The sequence below is a fragment of the Spea bombifrons genome, chromosome 1, assembly GCF_027358695.1.
Source record: "Spea bombifrons isolate aSpeBom1 chromosome 1, aSpeBom1.2.pri, whole genome shotgun sequence".
Taxonomy (NCBI): domain Eukaryota; kingdom Metazoa; phylum Chordata; class Amphibia; order Anura; family Pelobatidae; genus Spea; species Spea bombifrons.
The window spans coordinates 148,435,420-148,457,441 of record NC_071087.1 but is presented as its reverse complement, the minus strand read 5'-3'; the positions used below and the strand labels follow the sequence as shown (position 1 = coordinate 148,457,441).

General features: G+C 39.4%; 1 protein-coding gene across 2 annotated transcripts in view; it reads left to right on the top strand.

The window, feature by feature from the left end:
- Positions 1–21,680, top strand: part of RAB3C (RAB3C, member RAS oncogene family) — a 57,270-nt gene extending 35,590 nt beyond the window's left edge. For both annotated transcript variants that reach the window (XM_053448036.1, XM_053448035.1), the window contains exons 3-5: positions 7,095–7,213; positions 15,366–15,490; positions 21,282–21,680. In XM_053448036.1, the coding sequence (XP_053304011.1) occupies positions 7,095–7,213; positions 15,366–15,490; positions 21,282–21,469 (432 nt within the window). In that variant the 3' untranslated portion in view covers positions 21,470–21,680. The remainder of the gene's footprint in view (positions 1–7,094; positions 7,214–15,365; positions 15,491–21,281) is intronic.
- The last annotated feature ends 342 nt before the right edge of the window (positions 21,681–22,022 follow it).

Sequence of the window (22,022 nt, the reverse complement as noted above, 5' to 3'; positions counted from 1 at the left end):
TTAATCGGTAATTAACAGTAATAATAGAACTATGCAAAAAATGACTTCTGCGAGGGTGAGTGAATTGAAAATAAATATAAAAAAAATAATTTGTTTCTGGAAGTGGTTTGTAACACAGATCAAAAATATTATATTACACAAAGGATCTACTCACTCTTTACTTTAAAAGACCTCAAGGAATTAGCAAAGTGGCTTTCACAGTAGATGAAAGGCTTTGCTCTTTCATGGTTGTCATAACATTTGTATGATGCAAGCACTTTAAAGAACTTTAAATTGCTTATGTATGTTGCTTGAATATGGTACACTAATGCTTAGGTAAGAACTGCAGGCTGGTAAGATAATGAGCTGGTTCCCTACCGAGCCACTAGAAGGTCACAGAAATATTGGATGTTTCATGGATGTGAGCTATTATCAATTAATGTGATATACGTTTTTTTTGCAGCTGATGTTTTGAGGTTAGGGATAGTGTTTCTGGAGTTTAAAGATAGCGTATGGCTATTGTAACAATGTAAGAAACTACCAAGAAAGAGATGTAATAAGAGAGAAGGGATTTCCTGTGAAAAGGAGAAGGGATGAAGTATTGTATTTATAGGTGAAGGGTGGAACAGTACAGATATTGGCTGGATGTATGGCAGTATTATGTGTACTTGTAAGAGCCGCTTGCTTACGAAGCCCCTTGATGTAATGTCTAGGAGAAGCCAACCGCAGAGTAATGAGTAGGACACCTTTGAGACCAGTAGAAGAGAGCTGAGGCAGTTAGACATGGTGGTGGTACACCAGACCAAGGTGCTTTAACTAAAGGAACTGAAACTTTACCAAGCTAATGAACCAAAGTAGCAGGTCCACCAAGCAGAGGTAGCAAGAGAGTTTTATGCAAAGCCAGTGTTAGGTAAACAGTTCCCTTGTCGTGTGATCTCTGTAACTGGACATCACCAAGAACACATGAATTTCCAGTTGTGTTTCCCAGGACCATATGATGTTGGTTTCCACTAACAGGTTAAATTGTATATATTTAAGTGAGGTGAGAGTTTAAATGTATGTCCTCATAGTAAGTGGTTGGCAACTGCTGAAAAATACTTTTTTTCTGTTTAGTTTGCAACGGTGTGTCAGATGTTATAAAGCCATATCAATCAGCGTAATGGCTGCATTCGCTTAGTATACCTCGAAAACAGATTGCTGGATCAAGCCTGTCAGGGATTTCAAACGAATGCAGCACAGCTAAATCATCAATGTACAGCTCACAGCTTCATTTATCCAAGTCTGTCAATATTAGCCGACAATGATAGATGCACAGAACTTGAAAATCCAAATTTCTAGGCTTTCGCATGGACATAGTCAAAGCTTCAGTTGAACGTGTGCAGAATTTCCAGAAGGTGTTATATTTGTTTAATGAAATGTCGTTAAATACATTTTTTTATTAAATTAAAAATGTGGTCTTCTAAAATTAGTTTTTGAACAGGAGGCAAGACCAAGAACCAAGTAAGATTTGATGCTTTCGCCATCATAAATTACCAAATGTGGGTTATATGCCTACATATTTATTATTTCTAAAGTGGAACCGGGAAGTGTTTCCGAAATAGAGTATTTTTACAGATTTTTTAGTAGCAGAGAATGCTAAAAATAATCATTGATTAATGATTGAATAGTCAAATTCAATTTCTGAATTTTCATAATATTAACAATTAATTAATTCTAAATTTATATCTACAATAATTGTAAGAAGCCTCTGTAATATTTATTGACCCCTTAATGACAAAGCCCATACATGTATGGGCTCAAAATGCATTGTTTTCAATGGGTTTACGGACTGCCCATTGTCCTTAAGGGGTTAATATGAATGCTGCTGTAAGAGATTATGTAAAAGGCCTCTCATCGCCTAGTAAGCAACTTTAACCCATTCTGCAAATAATTTACTGGTTTACCATGGCGATAGCCAACTTTTTTATTTTACACTAGCCATTTATTTCAAGCCATTTATTTTGTAAAAAAACTTGTTGTACACCAAGGAGATTAAACATGGGTAGCCTTCTAATCCAAGGTAATAATTTGCTCGTGTTGTTAAGAAGAATATTGGTTAACTTTGGAAAATTCTAATCATAAAAGCAATTGATTTGATTTGATGAACATGTAAACAAATAACACAAATTGCTTATAAATTTATTTGTGTAAATAAGGAAACTAATTCAGAAATAATTTTACCTCTTTATAAAATATAATTTTACCTCTTTATAAAGCAATGGTAAGGCCTCACCTTGAATATGCAGTGTCATTTTGGGCACCAGTTTTTAAGAAGGATGCTATAGGGCTGGAGAAAGTGCAGAGGCGGCTACAAAGTTAATTAGAGGAACGGAGAATTTTAGTTATTAAGAAAGACTAAAAAACTGAACTTGTTTTCACCTGAAAAGAGACGTCTAATAGGGGATCTGATGTACAAATACATGCAAGGTCAGTGTAAACAGCTCTCTAGTGATCTATTCACCAAAAGGTCTCTACAAAAGACACAGGGTCATCAGTTAAGACTTGAGGAAAGGAGATTTCAGCATCAGCATAGGAAAGGGTTCTTCACAGTGAGAACATTAAGAATATGGAATTCTCTGTCTAAGGATCTTGTATTCTCTAACTCTGGATATTTTTAAGAAAGGTCTGGATGCTTTTCTGGTTAAGCATAACATAAAGGGCTACGACTGCTAAAAGGACAGTCGTATTAGAAAGTTGATCCAGAGAGTAATCTGATTGCCGATATGGAATCAAGAAGGAATTTTTCTCTCTGTTGTGGCATAATTGGTAATTGCCCCAAGTAGGGTTTTGTTGCCTTCTTTTGGATCAACTTTAGAACTAGCTATGTGTGAAAGGTTGACCTTGATGGGCTGAAGTCTTTTTTCAACCTTTTTTTATACTATACTATACTACCCTGTAGGGGTTATGTATAAAAAGTGTTTCTGGTGAAAATTATGAGCATAGCAACAATGGGATGGTTTTAACTCCATGTGCTGTTATTCATCACCTGCATGTTTCCCAGCTCTTCAGTTTAAGCGATAAGTGGATAATTCAAACTATCAGCCAAAATAACTTCATCAGCCATTTTGTAGCTTAATTATACCAAGTTCAGGGCTTCATCCCATCAGTATCGTTTATCTTTCGCTGTTATTTTATGATTACAAATTGGTGATTGTTGTTTACATGTTACAGGTGTTTGTGCAATAAGAGTCACACAGTCATTCCATCTGGGTTTTTTTTAGGTAAGATACTTGATCGCTTAAATACACACGTTGCCTCCCCCTAGCACTGTGCTTGTGGATGCTAAATCCCACTAGTTGCCCAGTGGCTTTGAGTATCACAGCTTCGATGTACAACCCTTTGATCTCAAGATGGTTTAGCTCTGCTTAATCCTAGGCAGCGCCAGACTGGCCATCTGGGAGACCAAACAAATGCCTTGTGAGCCACTGACCAACAGCCACCAGTTGGATATGCCCAGCGGCATGTTGAGTGAGCATGAAAACGTTATGTGTGGCCTTCTATGTCCCACCATCGGCCGTACTTATGCCAATAGGTGGTCAACCGCCTTAATGAGCCAGAATTTGTTAATGTATGATGTCATTCTAAATTTCCACTTACTTTCACTACCTTGTATTGGAATAGCACTGTGGAGCCTGCTGGTGCTATATAAATAAATGTAATGTCTTCCCTAGTCCTGCCCTGGTCCTAGACAAACTATACATTATCAGCTCAGACCTAGTCTTGCAAGTTGGCTGAATTTATTTTCCTGTTGAGTCAAGTAGATAATTTTTACCTTATCTCATCTCCACTCTTATTAAATAGACTTAAAGGTAGGTGGGTGGGGGTGCTGCACCAGACACTCATCCTGCATGCCCAATGCCCAATCCGGGCCTGGTTACCCCCTTAGGTAAAGAGGTGACAAATGAACTTTTAAAACACCATTTAATGGCCTGAAAACAGTAGAATTTTTAGAAAAAAAACCCAATTTATTACATAACTGATATCTACTTATCCAACAAACCAACTAGACCTGCAATGGAAGGGCCCCGTTATCTGGTTGTGCCTATTACTTGAGACCCCATGGTGATTTTGCAGAGAAAGGGTTCTGAAGACAATGTACTTCCATCCTCTTTGTATTGTGTATGTGTTTTGTATTGTGTCCATAAAGCAACAGTTGCTTCTGCTGTGATGCCATATAATGTGCCATTAAATAAATTGGCTGATGGGGATTTTTTGTGATGCTATTGGCTGGGCTAAATTATTTTAATGCCATTTAAACCAAAAAGCTGAGTACATTATGAGGTCCTGGAAACAAGGGGCAGAGTAATTAGGGTCTCAAAGAGGAAAAGCCCCTCCTAAAGAGGGAAGCTCAGCTAGTATAGACAGTCTGCTGAAAAACAATTATATCTGGTAACCCTAAGATCCAAAAAGAAAGCTTTATGGTTCCAACTGTAAAACTGAAAGGTAAAGGTGTACAGACACAACTGAGTGACAGCTTCACTAAACTCGAAGCAGTCTGTTTGCTGGTGTTTGCTGCACAGATCTGTTTAAATGTCACATCAATTTCTTTAATCTCTGAAAGCCCCGTGGTTTGATTGATGGATCACATACAGAAGGCAAATACACAAGCACACAAAACATCCCACAAAAAGAACTGGCTGCGCATACACCGGGGGATTTCCGTTCATGAGACCATAGCCGTCTAGAATATGATCTAAATAACAATGTTGTACATGGCATATAGCAATCAAATGAAACGAAGTCAAGCTGGCTGATGAGGAGAAAAAATATAACTGGTGACTAATCAAACACGTCTCAGGTTGTATCATATTTGTCATCTTAGAACTAATCAAGGGATCTATTTTTACCTCGGCAAGCGAGAAAGTGTCATCATTAGCACAGACTATGGAAAAAAGAGAACCGTCTAAAGGGAAGCTAATGGACATTCTGTTGTAAAAGATCTTTTGATGTTTGCTTGATAAGGACCTTGATAAGGACTTGGAGTAGCTACAGGCAAATGCATATGTCCCAAGTGCCCCACGTAAGGTGGGGAACACATTATACGGGACCAAATCACCCTGTCCCTTTTTCATAGAATTTGACAGCATGTAAGAACCATCTTTATAGCCATGTTCTGCCCATCTAGGCTGCCCATCACGTCCCTCTTTTCTATAAGCTCAGAATGCTATAGAAATGATGAGAGGGGATTTGGATAAAGGAAGGAGGGTATTTTTACACTTCGTTACATCTTCTGGTGGTGCTGTTCAGAAACCCTGCCAAAGGTACAAACCTGTCTTTAGACTTGGACAGATAGGATAGAGTGATTTACTGGATATTCAGTATCTAGAAGAAGCTTCATACACCAAGTCTTCCACTAGGCACGGACCTATGGTTTAAAATGTTTCAAAGCCAGTACAAAAATGCATTATTATTTGTAAATGTCTTGCATTGGTTATTTATGCAATGGTTTACTCAAATAATGAAACAAAATTCTGTTTTTGTTTTTTCCACTTTAATGGAGGGTGTTTCAATGTTTTGCACCTCCTCACTTACTATGTTTCATTTTAATAATGATAATACTTTGTCATGACAATCAATGATTATTTCTAACCTACCCTGAAAATGCCGTTCATTATTACTGAGTTTACCAACAAGTTAGTCATTCCCGATAAAAAAGTCCAAAAGTCTTGCATTCCACATAACATGTGAGTCCCCACCTTGGCTCAGGTCGGATGAGAAATAAACTCATTTATGCAAATATCTGCCTTATCACAGTATTAGCCGCTATGTTAAAATGCAGAAAGTTACCAAAATCTATTTTTTCATACCTAGGATTTAATGGTGTTGGTTTTAAGAGGTGATAACAGTATTTTATGGTGGGACTGGTTTATCTGTGTTTGCAAACATTAATTTATGAGACTGTTTACATTTTTGAACAAAGCTTTCTGAACCTAGCAACAGAATCACCCTGGTCCTCAGATGCCTCATGTCTACATCTTCTATGTGTCCTTAGAGCCTTGTCACTTAATTAGTACTATTGAAAGCCAAGATGGCTTATGCCATGCTCCCACCTCCAATAATGTTTGCCATGTTTCTAAGAACATAATGGAATGACAAGGTCTTAACCAATTTACCCACAAGAGCATAGAACCCTAAGTAGGAGATGCATGAAGAAGCCTTCTGGGAGAATCCTGAGCAGATCTTGGGACAAGTTCCAGTTTATTATTTCAAGGGGTACCACAAATCTCAGGTACAGTGAGAAAGTATTACCATGGATACAAGTTCAAGTCGGAGTTCATTATTGAGACTTCTGTATCATTATTATAGAGCCAAAGTGTAAAGGATGTAGATATACTGTATACGTATAGCCGGATAGGCTTTTCATTACTTGAAAGGACTTTTCATTATGTTACGAGAGAGTCTTGCTCTGCTGGCACATAGCTTAGCTGGACCATAACATCCATGGTGCAAGAGGTTCAGCTGCTTCAGGAGCCGCAAAGTGAGGGGTGCAATTGAGATATAATGTTTACAGTTTATAGTAGTTTTGGTTGAGAAAAGACTTGCGTCCATCAAGCTCAACCCTCTTCCTATTCCTTGTTTACCGCTGTTGATCCAAAAGGTGCGGTCCTGCCCCAGATGCTAAGAGCCCCAGATATAGCTGTGCAGTCTCCGCTTGTACCATCCCAACAGCTGGCGCATGCAATATATGTTTTTTCTATGATGTTACCTCACTAACATTCTCAGCCCTGATGAAAACAGATTAAGCTTGTAGACAAAGCAGAGCATTTTATTATTAGATTGTAAGCTGTCAGATACATTGAAATGATTTTCCATTTTACCACTGTTGTTTTAGGTTTTTATTTCCACGTATTGTTAATTTATGCAATTCTATAACTCCAAAAAATTGGATTTCTTTAATTGTCAAGTATATCCTCAGCTTATAAAACAGAACAAGAAGACCAAAGTAAAACTATATTGTAGCTATAACTCTCTTGACATTTCCTTTTGTTAATAGAACCCGATGTCTCGCTGTGAAAAATCATCATGGAATTATGTATTATTAAAGCTCTGAGAATATTTTTTTATTATTATTTTAGGATACAGCTGGACAGGAGAGATATCGCACAATTACAACAGCTTATTACCGCGGTGCAATGGGTTTCATTTTAATGTATGACATTAGCAATGAAGAATCCTTCAACGCAGTACAAGATTGGTAAGTACTCAATAACTAATGAGGGCAATTGTTTGCTATTTTATACAACAGGTTTAAGAAGAATGTGTTGCTTCACCATATTTGATTAGAGTTTATTTATAGAGTGACATGATTGCTATAAATGTGTCTCTTAAAGCAAATCCAGCCCATTCATTTATACAAATATAATAATTATGCTTTGTTCATAGCTGAGTAAAATTGGAATGTAATTTTTTTTGTCTCTGGGAATGTAATTATTTTCTACAATATTTTAAAATAATTTTTAATAATTTTGGGAGCCTTCCTATCTATCCTTAACATTAAATTGAATGCTATAAGGAGACAGGGGGAACGGGCGTTTCTTGCAGTGTGAGAAAAAAAAATGTTCTGCTGATTAAATGTTTCTAACAGAAAGTAAATACATGGGTCAGCATTCAAGGAATGGTCTGTTTCCATGGTAACCAGTCCCCTCCTCTACCACAGCTTATGATGATCCAGATCTGTTTCCAGTGTTAAACTTCCTTTTTCATATATCTACAGTAATTGTGCCTGTATTGTCTAGATATTCTCCACACTAATAATAACCAGAGGGAAGCAGGAGATCACTTGCCTGGGTTGCTTTCGTTTGAGCATTCCGAGCCGTTACCGCTACCAAACACAAGTGAATCTAAAGTTAGAAGGTTCTATGCAGCAGTTACACCCTGTCTAGATTGTTTCTTGTGGCTATTATTGGTCCCCTATTCTGGGTCTCAACAAACCCAAGTGCCAGGTTGCCATCATACCTAGGATTTCCTTCCTGGTACCAAGGGTTTCATCTGTTGCGCACTAACCTCCTTTATACAGAGTCAGTTTCTGCGTCAAGTAGATGGCTATACAGAGCTGGCTTTCTCTTTTTATGTTCCTCTACAAAAGAGATGCTCAGCATACCTGGGAACTTCCAGGCGCCGACTACCTGGAGCCTTTGTAGGAGCTGGTAACGAGAGGATGAGCCAGGGAAGTGTGGCTGTAGATGGAAGAAAAAGGGGTGATTTCCTGCTGCTGCTGGGGATGCCGCGAGTGTCTCCTACCAAGAGCTCATACTCTTTAGTGCTATTGATTCCTACGTCAGGCGGCCATGTGGCAGAAGGTCTATGTACTGCAGTGAGCTTGCCAGTTCCAGTTGGATTGTTGTTTGAAACCAGTGTAAAGCTTCTGAGATCTGAAGCTGACAGACTACACTAGATGCAGCAGTCAAAGGAACGGTATTTAGGATTATCTACAGGCCAGCCTCTGTGTATAAGGACAGGTACAGCATAGGTAGCCCCACTAAAAGCACCAGTAGCATCACTATACGCTTCAGTGATAGTACTACCTCCATCAAAGACCCCAACATCTATATGCACCACCGTTACCCCAGTTAACTGAAAAGAAACCAAGATTTATAGATAATTGAGTTGATTTGCTGTAAACCTCGGATGTGACTGAAGTGCTCGAGTTCTTACTGTTCTAAACTAATACATACAGCTTAATTTAAGACAACTTTACATTATAGCGTCTGTGAGTTCTGAATTTTGTGTGATACGTCTGTCCTAGTGCATTATACTCCTAATACCCTGGAGTATTACTAGGTGGAGGCTCCTCCAAGCCTCTATATTAACCCTTAACGCTCAACAATGGAGAGGTCAGGGTCTCCAGTAGGCATCAGCCTACATGTAGACACCCTCCAAGATGTCAGCCCCAAGGAAAGTTGTGTTACATATATAGGTCTTTGAAATATGGCATTCTTCATGAAATAATAGATTAACCATACATTTGTGCCATATTAATTTAGTGGACACTTTGCATTGAGAATCCATACTCCATACCCCGAGTCAGTTACCATCCTAGAGATAGCAAATAAATACATTCGCATAAACAGCCCTTTCATTGATCTTTAAGAATGACTAAGAACCTAGTTGGTCTGATTAATTATTGAAATTCTACTCGGTAGCTGCACCAAGGAGAATAGCTCAGCCAAACTGTCCGTTAATATATACAACATTTGGCACAATGTTTCATTTTTCAATAGTATGTAAAGGGATATAATGGATCAAAATCAGAGTAAATGCAAAATACATATAGACTTCAGGATAAAGGGAGTACGTAGTAAGAAATATGATTATTATTATTATTATGCCTGGCTATATCATCAGCAATGTGATTTAAATATATATATATATATATATATATGGTATATATACCGAAATTTTGTAAATACCACTACATCTTGTATTTAAAAAATATTCAATTTAGAAATTAATAGAAAAATAAGTGTTTTCTAGAAAATAAGGTTTATTCTAAGTGATCATTCCTACTTAGGGTTACCATATCAGCCTTTGTTCCAGAACACATACATTTCATGCAGAATTTTTTATTAAGGCATACATGCAACATACTTGACAGGTAGGACTTTACATGTGCTGATGAGCAATATGTGAAGTGTATGTGGATGTACATTGCCAATATTGCAAATATATTGCTAATAGAGATAAAGATACAACATGTTAGTGTTATACATTATTTCAGTTTATCTAAATATTTGGATAATACATGAATGGCAAAACTAATGTTCTCCGCCAACGTCAGAAAATGATATATAGAGCAATATATCGCAGACAGACAAGCTCACTTTGACAAATGGACTCTGTTAATCCATTCTAAATTGAGGTACAGACAGTTGCGATGTGTGGGTCGGCTACACACCCCTCCCTTGGTTTCAATATATTTTAATGGATCCATGAAAAATGATGTGGGCCATTAAAAGAAGCCGTTTGTCTCTACGTACTTTATTTTAAGCCATGATAATATTAATTGTAGATTACAGATTCTAGAAGCACCTTTGTCAAATCTGAAATGCAATTAAAGAACTGAGGAAACAATCCTCTTTTTGGTGTCTTAATTTTAAGTAACATAATATTTCTGCAAATTATTTTGTTTGGCTTATAGTGTTTTAGTAGATTACTTTTCAGGTGGGGCTGAACTTTTTAGCAATATCCTTTTTTTTGCCTCAAAAAGGTGTTTGATGGAACATTGTTTCGCTGTTTGCATAGACATAACCAGCATGGTACAAAAAATGCCCGAGGGAGGTATGTTTCTAAAGTGAAGGATTGTTAGGATGAGGTCATAGCTTAAAACTAGAGGGTCAGAGGCTTAGATGTAATGTAAGGACGTTTTACTTGGTGGTAGATTAGTGGAAGAGGCTCCCGGCAGAAATGTTATAGGTGATACAGTGAGGGAAAAGACATAGAGAAAAGACTATCCTGAGCAGAAGTCAAAAACAAGTGCAAATAAGGTTTGAGAAATTTGGACTAGATGAGCCAGAAGGCACGTATCAGCCTTCAAATATATGTTTCTAATTGAGCCATTCTATAAAGTGTTTTGCAGAATTCTTTTTCTGAATGAAAAATTCACGCAAAAAAGTAAATCTGTGAAGGAATAGGGGCTCAATCACACCATAAATATGCAGCAATATATGATTTATGTGCAACGTATGAGCTGGTTTCTGTCTCAGGACAGCAGATATTATTGAATTCTACTTGACCTATAAGTCCCCACTACCTTTTTAATAGGGTTCCATGTAACCATATATATAGGAGAAAAAAATTACAATTATCATCGGTTGCACACAATGCATGTATGCCGCTTCGCTTGGGGATATGCTGCCGGAAATCCTAACACCATTTGTAGCTCTGATATGCTGACCTTTTCCATCTAAATAATCAGAATACATTGCTCTTTCTTTCTTTGACTAAAACAATACCTAAAACTAGCCTCTTTCCCAAATCATACATTTTACAGTTGATTATACTAAATAAACCTATATAATGGTGCTCATAATGGTATATATGTTTATTCATGTACTGCTACGAGAAGCTCTTTTAAATTCCTGTTCCAAGAATCTCCATGATTATTATTCCCTTTTGTTCCTAATCCCTAACTGCAGCAGGGAATTTCTATATATTCAGCTCTAATCAGGGCTCCAGAACTTATTCTGCCAAGAGGTCATACTGAGTCATGTCGTGGGCTATCCTATCTCTTGTAGGTATTAGACAGTAGTCATGAGCTTCTCACTTTATAGTGTCCTGTTCATTAATAAATAACGGGAGATGTTTGAGAAAATAATTAGCAGCCTATGAAAATAGAAATGGTCCTGGTGATACAGATGAAGAGTAAATAGGTTGGTCCTGTGAGAAACATCTGTCAATATTGGAAAAGGTACCCAGCCATATACCTCCAGTCTTAGTGACACCCAACATGGTGGGTCAGGGCCTACCTTTATGCAGCAGCCAATATTTATAATACCTCTGATGACCACCTCTCAGGTGACCCACTACTTCAAACCATGGGTGACCTTCCACTCACTCCCCAAATGCAACCAAATTTCTTTCTCCCTTTTCTTTTTTGCGGAATTACTTCCTCAACCTGCCCAACCACCTCTTCTACCCACGCCAGCTCATGTCCCCTTTTCTATTATTTGACTCCAGGGGGTCACATTTCTGTGTCTGAAGCTTGGCTACGGTACATATATGTGTATATATATGAGGGTGGAAGCAAACATTGATGACACAAGATTCTCTGTAATACAAAGAAGAAGGCAATTTGATTGTTCCAGAAAGACAGCACTAAACCTGGTCACCTACGATGAAGTCCACATAGGGTGGATGTTGAGGAATGCCTTACCACGGAACAATGTGCTACCATGTCATTGCATTTTAAATGATACGTTTTACTGAGGATTGGGATTGGCTGCATCAGGTAGTGCTGGCTGTCCGGAACAATCAAATTGCTTTCTTCTTTGTGTTCTGTTTTGGATGCGCTGGGGATCTATATCCAGTAGTTTGGTGGATTCCTGAAGACCATGGATGGGGCCTTATACTCCAATTTATATGATACAAGATTCTTTGTAACCATGTTACCTAATGTTTTTCATCTTTAACTACATTTTTTTTATCCTTTGCGCCATTTCAACCCTAACGCAACCCAACCTGCGTATAAATAGTGTGTACCGTATTTTGCATTTGTAAAAATCTATCTTAATAAATGTGTCCTGTATTAAAATGGCCAGTAAGTGACACTATGCATTTAAACCTATGAAGGTCATGTACTTCTAAATAAAATACATTCAACTGCAGCGGAGAAGCCAGGTTGTCATGACAATCTAATTGTCTTTTGTCAAGTGTTGTTTGCCATAACCAGAGGAGTTTTTTTCTTTTTTTGCTTGTTTTGCGTTGCGACTGGTAAACAATAACCTTTTTACAAAGCCCACATATGATATAAGGTTTGTTCTGCATAGATTGTTGAGATAAAAACAAATGTATCCCACAAAATAAAAGATTTTTAAACTACATATGAAAACATATTATTAATTACATTATTAGCAATGATGAAGCATATAAAGCAGCAAAATATTATGGATCTTTATAAATGTTTAAGATACTAATGGGGAAACAAATATATAGATAAAAGCTTTCCTGCTCACATAAGCTTATAATTAACAGAAAGTGTTAAGATCAAGCCTACATGTGTAGAGCTCTCTAATCAAGAAAACCTCAAAGACAGTACGTTTGCCACGCTTACTTTTTAGCGTATATTTTTATTTAAAAACTCAAATTTGCCAAAACACGTGATAGCTGCTGAATCATGAATCATTGGCTTTCAGAGTTCGGGTATTATGCCTGTTGATTGAACGACGCACTTTAATAGGATTTGCCTAAACACCTATAAAAGGCACTTAGCACATACATTCCCATTGGATTTTAATTGTGTTATTGGATTTTACACATACACACTCAAACTAATACATGTTGCCACAGACATATATAGATGGTTGAGTCTGTGTTGATGTTTCATGTTGATGTCAGGCAGTTGCATCCATCTGGTGCTCGTATAAGGAAAATCAACATAAGCAACATCAACTGAGTCCTGTCTCCCATGCAGCTTCCGAGCTGCCGTATTGATGCCTCTCCACTGGTATAACAAAAAATGCCCGGCCCCCCTGCAATATGTACGGTTGGGAGCTCCACGTTCCTCCTTCAAGCACACTAACATACAGAATTTGTTTGTTGGGGTTCCTTGCCATGCTGCAGATGCCTCTTGATAGTATTGCATGAAGGATAAGTATCTACCTGTACTTCTCAGGATTTAGGAGAAAATGAATACTAACCAAATCGCCAACTCTATTTGTGGAAATGCAGCCCCACATTTGCAAGGAACCTCCTCCATGCTTCACTGTAGCCAGCAAACAGATTCTTCTTCCATTCTCCAACCCTTTAACAAAAATTGCCTTCTGTTACAGCCTAATATACCAAAATTTGACTCATCAGTTCAACCACCTTCTGCCATTTTCCTGCATTTCTGTGTTTTTGTGGATAGTTGAGTCGCTTGGCCTTGTTTCACATTGGAGCTATGGCTTTTTGGCTGCAAGTCTTCCTTGAAGACCACTTTTGAGCATACTTCTCCAGACTGTAGATGTGTGTATCGGGGGTCCCACTGTTTTCTGCCAGAGCTGAGCTGATGACACTGTTGGACATCTTTCGATTGGGTAGGGAAGTAAGCACAATGTGTCTTTCAGCTGCTACACTAAGCTTAATTGGCTGACCACTGTTTCTATGGCCCTCGACATCGCCTCTTTTGTGCTTTTTCAAAAGAGCTTGGGAAGCTGGTAACCTCCTGTCTGTCTTGAAATTTCTGCCTGGGAGAGATCTTGCTGATTCAGTATTACTACCTTGTGTCTTGTTCCTGTGCTCAGTCATTCCATGGTGTATAACTTTTGACATTAAACAACCTCACTTTATTAGCAAGTTTGGCTGTTTCTCACCCAGTTTTATTCCTCCTGCACAGCAGTTTCTGTGTTTTAATGATTGTGTTTCAATCACGTCACAGAACGCCCCCCGTATTTGGATGTATTGTCATGGCTATCCAGTACAAGCCTGGAGATGAATATTGTGTATATGGTGAGGGGTAGAGGAGGGAGGGAGTGTTATACAGGGGGCATAAGGCATTTCTGGAGGCAGAGTGCTCTGTGAAATACCTTTTAACCCCTTTAATGCCACTCTGCCCCCAGAAATGTCTTTTAAACCTCTATACGCCACTCTGTCTCCTGAAATGCCTTATATCTCCCTATTTGCCACTCTGCCCCATAATATGCCTTTTAACCCCCTAAATGCCAGAGTGGCATATAGGGGTATAAGGCAATTCTGGAGGCAGAGTGGCACATAGGGGGTCAAAAGGCATATCATGGGGCACAGTGGCATTTAGAGGGTTAAAAGGCATATCATGGGGCACAGTGGCATATATGGGGTATAAGGCATTTCTGGGGCAGATGTGCATAACTGGGGGGGCAGGTTGAAAAAAAGGAAATAAAAACAAAATATTTTTCTCAATCATAGCTTTTATTAACAAACAATTGTTCACATAGTTTACATGAACTAACATTTACTGGTAAAACTTTTTTCCTACAGGGTCGTCTTATATCCAGGCTTTTTCTTTTTTTCATAAGTTAATATTCAGATTTTGGGGGGTCGTCTTATAATCAGGGTCGTCTTATAATCAAGCAAATACGGTACTATTCTTTTTTTTTATCTATGTTGTTGCTAGACCATATGTAATTCCCGTCACAGCAGTGGTAGAACTCAAAGCCCTCTCTCTTGTTTAGCTTCTTAGCATATTAAAGAGTAAATTTAGAGTGGTAACCAGTCATAATCAAATGTGCCATTGGGATTGGTTACAGTGTGGATTTTATGTCAACCTATGCTGTATGATTGTAAGAATGCCCCCCTAGCCTTCTTATTTAGTTTTTTTCTTAGCCTACAGGAGATTGAGTGGAGTGAATGTTCTGCATTCAAAGTGTTGATATGTAGCTGAGAAAAATAAAAATAGCAGTATTATCCCAAGAGAAAATGGAGTCTTTGGTTAACGTTGATGTCTTTTTTGAAAAAGATGTAGGGTCACATAAACTTTCAGGACCTCTGCATTTTTTTCTTCAGCTAGAATCCATCTGAAGACGAGGGCTCTGAGGTCCCGAAAGCTTATATAACGTTTTTTGACCAAATTTTCTGCATGAAACCAAGTTTTAGACCCCAAAGTGTATACAATGAATTTTTAATAGAAAAGCACATCCATTGGGAACCCCCTTAACACTTTATTTTTTTTTCAGGTCAACCCAAATCAAAACATACTCATGGGATAATGCCCAAGTAATACTGGTTGGTAACAAATGTGACATGGAGGATGAAAGAGTGATCTCCACAGAAAGAGGGAAGCATCTTGCAGATCAGCTCGGTAAGATATTGAACACTCAGTCAGTGCTATTAGGTTTTGGTATTGCTGGCTATCATCACTTGGCCTGAGCATCCCACAGAGAAAATGCATATTGTATACTTAACAATGCGCAATTTACATTCTTAAAAAAAGATAGCATTACTATTCATTCTTTCAAGCTCCAGACACTGAAGTGAGTTTTGCAATTGAATTGTGGTATTTAATGTACAAAGTTATTCTATACGATTAGAATACAAATCTTCCTATCTGTCGATAAAACAGACTTCTGATGCACCATCATCCAGTCGGAGAAACAGAAACACTTGTTTTCATCTTTCCACTCAGACGCAGTCCTGTCTACCTGATCATTCTTCTTCTGTTATGCTTGTCACTTTTCTTTCTCGGTGTGCCCGTTGCAAATCTCTGCTTGTCATGGCATTGATGACCATGAGCCATGTTCTCCGAATCTCTCAACCCCACTTGATTCTCTCTTATATTCAAGTTCATAAGTAAGAGCTGATTGATGGTCCCTGGGTGGTCTACACAGGAAAGCATAGTGACTTGTTGTGTTATTTACCATCACAATTATGGATTCAACAATCATTTAAAGACCTCCTCAGAATTTCATGATTGACTTAAATAAACATCTAAGAAACCCAAAAGTCAAAATATTCAGACACATGAATTCTCTCAATGACCTCTTTTAATTTCCCAGGGTATTTAATCACCAAAAAGGTTGATTGATGACCTTGTCATATTTTATGATACAGTCATTCCACGGATTAATAATAGAGTGAATATTTCCCAAGACAACTGGCGTGAAGATAAATGCAAGTTAAATATAGCACACCGTAGCCTGGCTTGTATGTTTTATAATGCTTTATGGGCATTTACATGCTTAAATTGATTGGGTGTTTTTATCACATTTTAAATTATTTATTGCCTGTGAAAGCAACACACAGGTGCTACAAGAATTAAAGTTTTTTTTGTTTTACACAAATAATGTCATCAATTTACAATTTTCAACTGAAAGTATTTATATATGGAAAACAATGTGAAGAAGTATATTAAGAACGGATACTTTGAATACATGTCTTCTTTACAAGGTGGGACTGAAATATACATTTATTTGAGGAAGAGACTGTGGATGATATTACACATTTTATTAGGGCTGCAACAACTAATCGATAAAATCGATAATAATCGATAATGAAATTCGTTGCCAACGAATTTCATTATCGATTAGTTGAATCGATTATTATCGATTATAAAATGAGGGTTTTTTCAGAGCAAACGCTCTGAAAAATCCCCCTCATTATATAATCCGTTTAGTCTGACTCACCGTCTCACAGCAGCAGCTCCTACTTACTCCCCCTCCCTGTAATCACTGTGACAACTGGCCCCGCCCCTTCCTTCTCCAGGCCAGAACCACATGGCTGTGACACTCATCTAACTGTAAGTATATGTATATATATATATATATATATACCGTATTGGCTCGGATATAGGCCGCCCCCGTATATAGGCCGCACCCTAAAAGTTTGGTGCTTTTTTAAAGAAAAAGTTTTTTTTCTTTAAAAAAGCACCAAAAAAAACATGCTGCCACTGTCCTCCATCCCCGAGATACGCTGCCGCTGTCCTCCCTCCCCGCGATCCGCTACCGCTGTCCTCCCTCCCCGCGATACGCTGCCGCTGTCCTCCCTCCCCGAGATACGCTGCCGCTGTCCTCCCTCCCCGAGATACGCTGCCGCTGTCCTCCCTCCCCGAGATACGCTGCCGCTGTCCTCCCTCCCCGCGATACGCTGCCGCTGTCCTCCCTCCCCGCGATCCGCTGCCCTCCCTCCCCGCGATCCGCTGCCCTCCCTCCACGAGATCCGCTGCCCTCCCTCCCCGAGATCCGCTGCCCTCCCTCCCCGAGATCCGCTGCCCTCCCTCCCCGAGATCCGCTGCCCTCCCTCCCCGAGATCCGCTGCCCTCCCTCCCCGAGATCCGCTGCCGCCCCTCCCCGAGATCCGCTGCCGCTGTCCTCCCTCCCCGCGATACGCTGCCGCTGTCCTCCCTCCCCGCGATACGCTGCCGCTGTCCTCCTCTGCCCCCCCCTCCTCGACTTACCGGAGCAGACTCCCGGGTGTCTTCAGGGCCGGCGAGGGACATCTACGCAATACGCGTATGCAACTTCCGGTACCGTTACCGGAAGTTGCATTTGCGTATTTCGTAAATGTCTCCCGCCGGCCCCGCAAGACACCCGGGAGTCTGCTCCGGTAAGTCGGGGGTGGGCAGAGGTAAAACGCTTAGATAACCTCCCGTGCCGGCACCCCCCCCCCCGTGGGAAGTGCTGGCAGGGGAGGCTGTCTGAGCGTATCGGGGAGAAGGATGCAGGTCCCCTGCACCGCTGCGGGGGATCTGTATCTTAACCCCGCTGCCTGCCCGGCGCCCGGGACTGCATGTCCCGGGCGTCGGGCGCTAGACCCCGAATATAGGCCGCACCCCCACTTTAAAAACTTAAAGTGGGGGAAAAAAGTGCGGCCTATATTCGAGCCAATACGGTATATATAATGTGTATGTATGTGTGTGTGTGTATATATATATATATATATATATATATATATATATATATATATATATATGTATGTATATATATATATGTATATATGTATGTAATATATATATATATATATTTGGGCTACTCAAAGTTAGGGGAGGTGGGGGTTAATTTAGGGGCAGTTATGGTTAGTGGGGTGTTTAGGGTTAATTTAGGGGCAGTTATGGTTAATTGGGTGTTTAGGGTTAATTTAGGGGCAGTTATGTTAATAGGGTGTTTAGGGTTAATTTAGGAGCAGCTGTGGTTAATGGGGTGTTTGGGGTTAATTTGAGGCAGTTGTGGTTAATGGTGTGTTTAGGGTTAATTTAGGGGATGCTGTGGTTGATGGGGTCTTTAGGGTTAATTTAGGGGATGCTGTGGTTAAGGGGGTGTTAAGGGTTAATTTAGGGGCAGTTATGGTTAATGGGGAGTTTAGGGTTAATTTAGGGGAATCTAAATCCTGGGGGCAGTGAAGTGACATATCTGGGGGTATAAGGCATATACAGTATATAAGGCATATGTGGGGAGGGCAGTGTGGCATGTCTGGGGAGGACGGAGTGGTGTATCAGGGTGTATAAGGCATATCTGGGGGTAGAGTGGCATATCTGGGGGTAGAGAAGTGGCATGTCTGGGAGGCAGGGTGGCATGTCTGGGGAGGATGGAGTGGGGTATCAGGGGATATAAGGCGTATCAGGCGCAGTGGCAGATGTGGGAGGCAGCGTGGAGTGGCAGATGTAGGAGGCAGCGTGGCATATGTGGGAGGCATTGTGGAGTGGCAGATGTGGGAGGCGGCGTGGCATATGTGGGGAGGGCAGGGTGGCATGTCTGGGGAGGATGGAGTGGTGTTTCAGGGGGTATAAGGCGTATCAGGCACAGTGGCATGTGGGGGGTAGAGTGGAGTGGCAGATGTGGGAGGCAGCGTGGCGTGGCAGATGTGGGAGGCAGCGTGGAGTGGCAGATGTGGGAGGCAGCGTGGAGTGGCAGATGTGGGAGGCAGCGTGGAGTGGCATATGTGGGGGGGCAGCATGGCATGTCTGGGAGGCAGCGTAGCAAGCCTGGGCTCAAATGTGCATATATTGGGGGGCTGGTTGGGAAATAAAGACAAGAAATGTATTATCAAAGTTTTTTTATTCTGCTGTTTGTATTTAACATCATTTGTTTAGTAAATTATTTTAAATAAATGAAAAATTTACATTCATTTTTTTTATCCGATTAATCGATTAATCGAAAAAATAATCGGCCAACTAATCGATTATTAAAATAATCGTTAGTTGCAGCCCTACATTTTATTATTATTATTATTATTATTTTATTACACATGAACATATAATCAGACCAAAAGTATGTAACAACTTCTGTTTACCTTAAATATATTTTCTTAAATGTTGTTTTCACTATATAGGTGCTATTTTGTTCTCTTGGAGATTTTAGGCAACAGCTGCTTAATATCTGAGTACATTACTGGGGCGCATGTTTTTTTAACTTATTAATTAAACTGGAGTTCATCAAATAAACAACTCTGCTGGGCTCTGATGGTCAGAAACCAACACCTAACCAACCATATAGCTCTGTCTGCGCACTATCCTCCAGTGTGCTAGGCAGCCTCCTGAATTGTTAGTACTGTAACATGGGTTTTTAGTAGAAGCTGCAGCTCCAAATCTGTAGCAGAACCCCTTCTGTATGGTCCAATAATTCACCCCACGATTGGCAGCATAAAGGATCCTTACCATAAACTTTGACATTGAAACCATTTATTAATATATTATGTGCTTTGTTTGACACTTTTTGTTTAAATCTACTGTGAGGGTTGGCCGGTTTAAAGAGCCAAACTATTGTTATATTACGAGCAATGCCAAAAATTGATATTTACATCGGAATGAACATTTGACCCTAAAACAACTTAAAAAAAAAAATAATAAAGTACGCAGGCACCCATTAAGATTATTTGCCAATTAGAGGGACCTGCATAATGCAAACATCTTGATGTAACAAATAAATATGGATGCGTAATATCACTAAACATGTTAGCAAGTATTTTTAAAGCTAATGTCTTTTTGCTACCGAATTTCCAGCGGAAGTGATAATGTATTAGATTGCTTATAACACGAGGAAGATTAGATTTCTTCATATTATAGCAATTCAAAAAAGTCATTACAGCATAATAATATAGGTTCGTAATAAAAGCTGTTGCTTTCTGTTGTTTCCATTGATAAATGTATAATAGCACACTTGAGATGTAGAAATCTGTGAATATATAGCATTGTGGGCACTGGTTTGTCAGGGACAAAAGAAGAGAGGGACCTGGGAGTACAACAAAGTGTCAGAACAAGAATTAAGGGTGCTGAGTTGAATAGCTAGAGGCCACAGAGCTGTGGCAAACTGGCATTCGATGTGGATAAGTGTAAGATAATGCACTTGGGGTATAAAAACCCAAGGGCAGAGTATAGAATATTTGGTACTGTCCTAACCTCAACGTGTGAGGAAAGGGATTTAGGGGTAATTATTTCTGAGGATTTAAAGGTAGACAGACAATGCAGCAGAGCAGCAGGTAATGCGAGCAGAATGCTTGGTTGTATAGGGAGAGGTATTAGCAGTAGATAGAGGGAAGAGCTCATGCCGCTGTACAGATCACTGGTGAGACCTCACTTGGAGTATTGTGTACAGTACTGGAGACCGGATCTCCAGAAGGATATAGAAATGTTGGAGAAAGTTCAGAGAAGGGCTACCAACATAGTTCATGGACTACAGGATAAACCTTATCAGGACAGGTTAATATATATTAACCTAATATATAGCCTGGAAGAAAGACGAGACAGAGGAATCAACACACTAAAAGAAGGAGAGTTAATTTAATAGAAGGAAAAGTACCACAACAAGAGGACATAACCTTAAATTGGAGGGGCAAAGGATTAAAAGTGATATCATCAAATATTACTTCTTTAGTACCAGAAACGGAGAGGTGGTTCTGCTGCTTTACAGAGTATTGTGTAGAAAGAGAATTTACAGAAGGGCTACAAAAATAGTGAAACAATATTAGGACTAAGACTTAGGGATCTCAACATGTATAGCTTGGAAGAGAGGGGAGATTTGATAAAACTATTTAAATACTTAAAGGGATTTTACAAAGTACATGGGACTACTTTATTTTTTGATCTATTTACACATATATTGAGCTGGGTCTTTTTTCACTCGTTCTATTTTGTTGTCTGAAATGATCTTCTTCGCTTTCAGGTTTTGAATTTTTTGAAACAAGCGCTAAAGACAACATCAACGTCAAGCAGACTTTTGAGCGACTGGTGGACATCATCTGTGACAAAATGTCGGAGAATCTGGAAACGGAACCGGTTATCACCGCCGCGAAACAGAGCACAAGACTGACGGACAAGCCCCCTCCACAGCAGCCTAACTGTGGATGTTAATAACTTGAACCAGTCATCTTCAGTGCGTTCTATTGCCAACAAGTATTTCAAAACACTGATCCATTGGCTTTTTCATTTCTCCTGTCTAATAAATTTTAAAAGTCAAAAATAAAAATCATTAGAAAAAGTAGCCTTTACTTTGTATGGTAAGCTGATGATGGCCTGGAGGCTGACCCGTCATAATAAATGTTTCCGCTGCTTGCAAGCTAAACCCGCTTTGTATGCGCGAATAATTAGTATGATCTTCCTTTAACCGTGATGTTCCCTTTGTATGATTTCAGGACATTTAATAGTTGTGTAATGTTGTGCTTTTTTGAAATCCAAAGATTTTTGTTAATTCTCCTGTGATTATTTTGTGAGCATTCCCAGGGGTCTTTTGCTCTTTACGGAATAACTGGGTCTTTAAAAAAAAAAAAAATCTTTCAGGGCATTTATGAAAGTAACACTGTTACAGTCCAGTCCAGTGCGAACCCTTACAGCTCCATACAATATATTATTTTTATATATGTCCTTTCTTTTTAAGTATTTGGTATTTTCTGTTGTGGGGGTCACC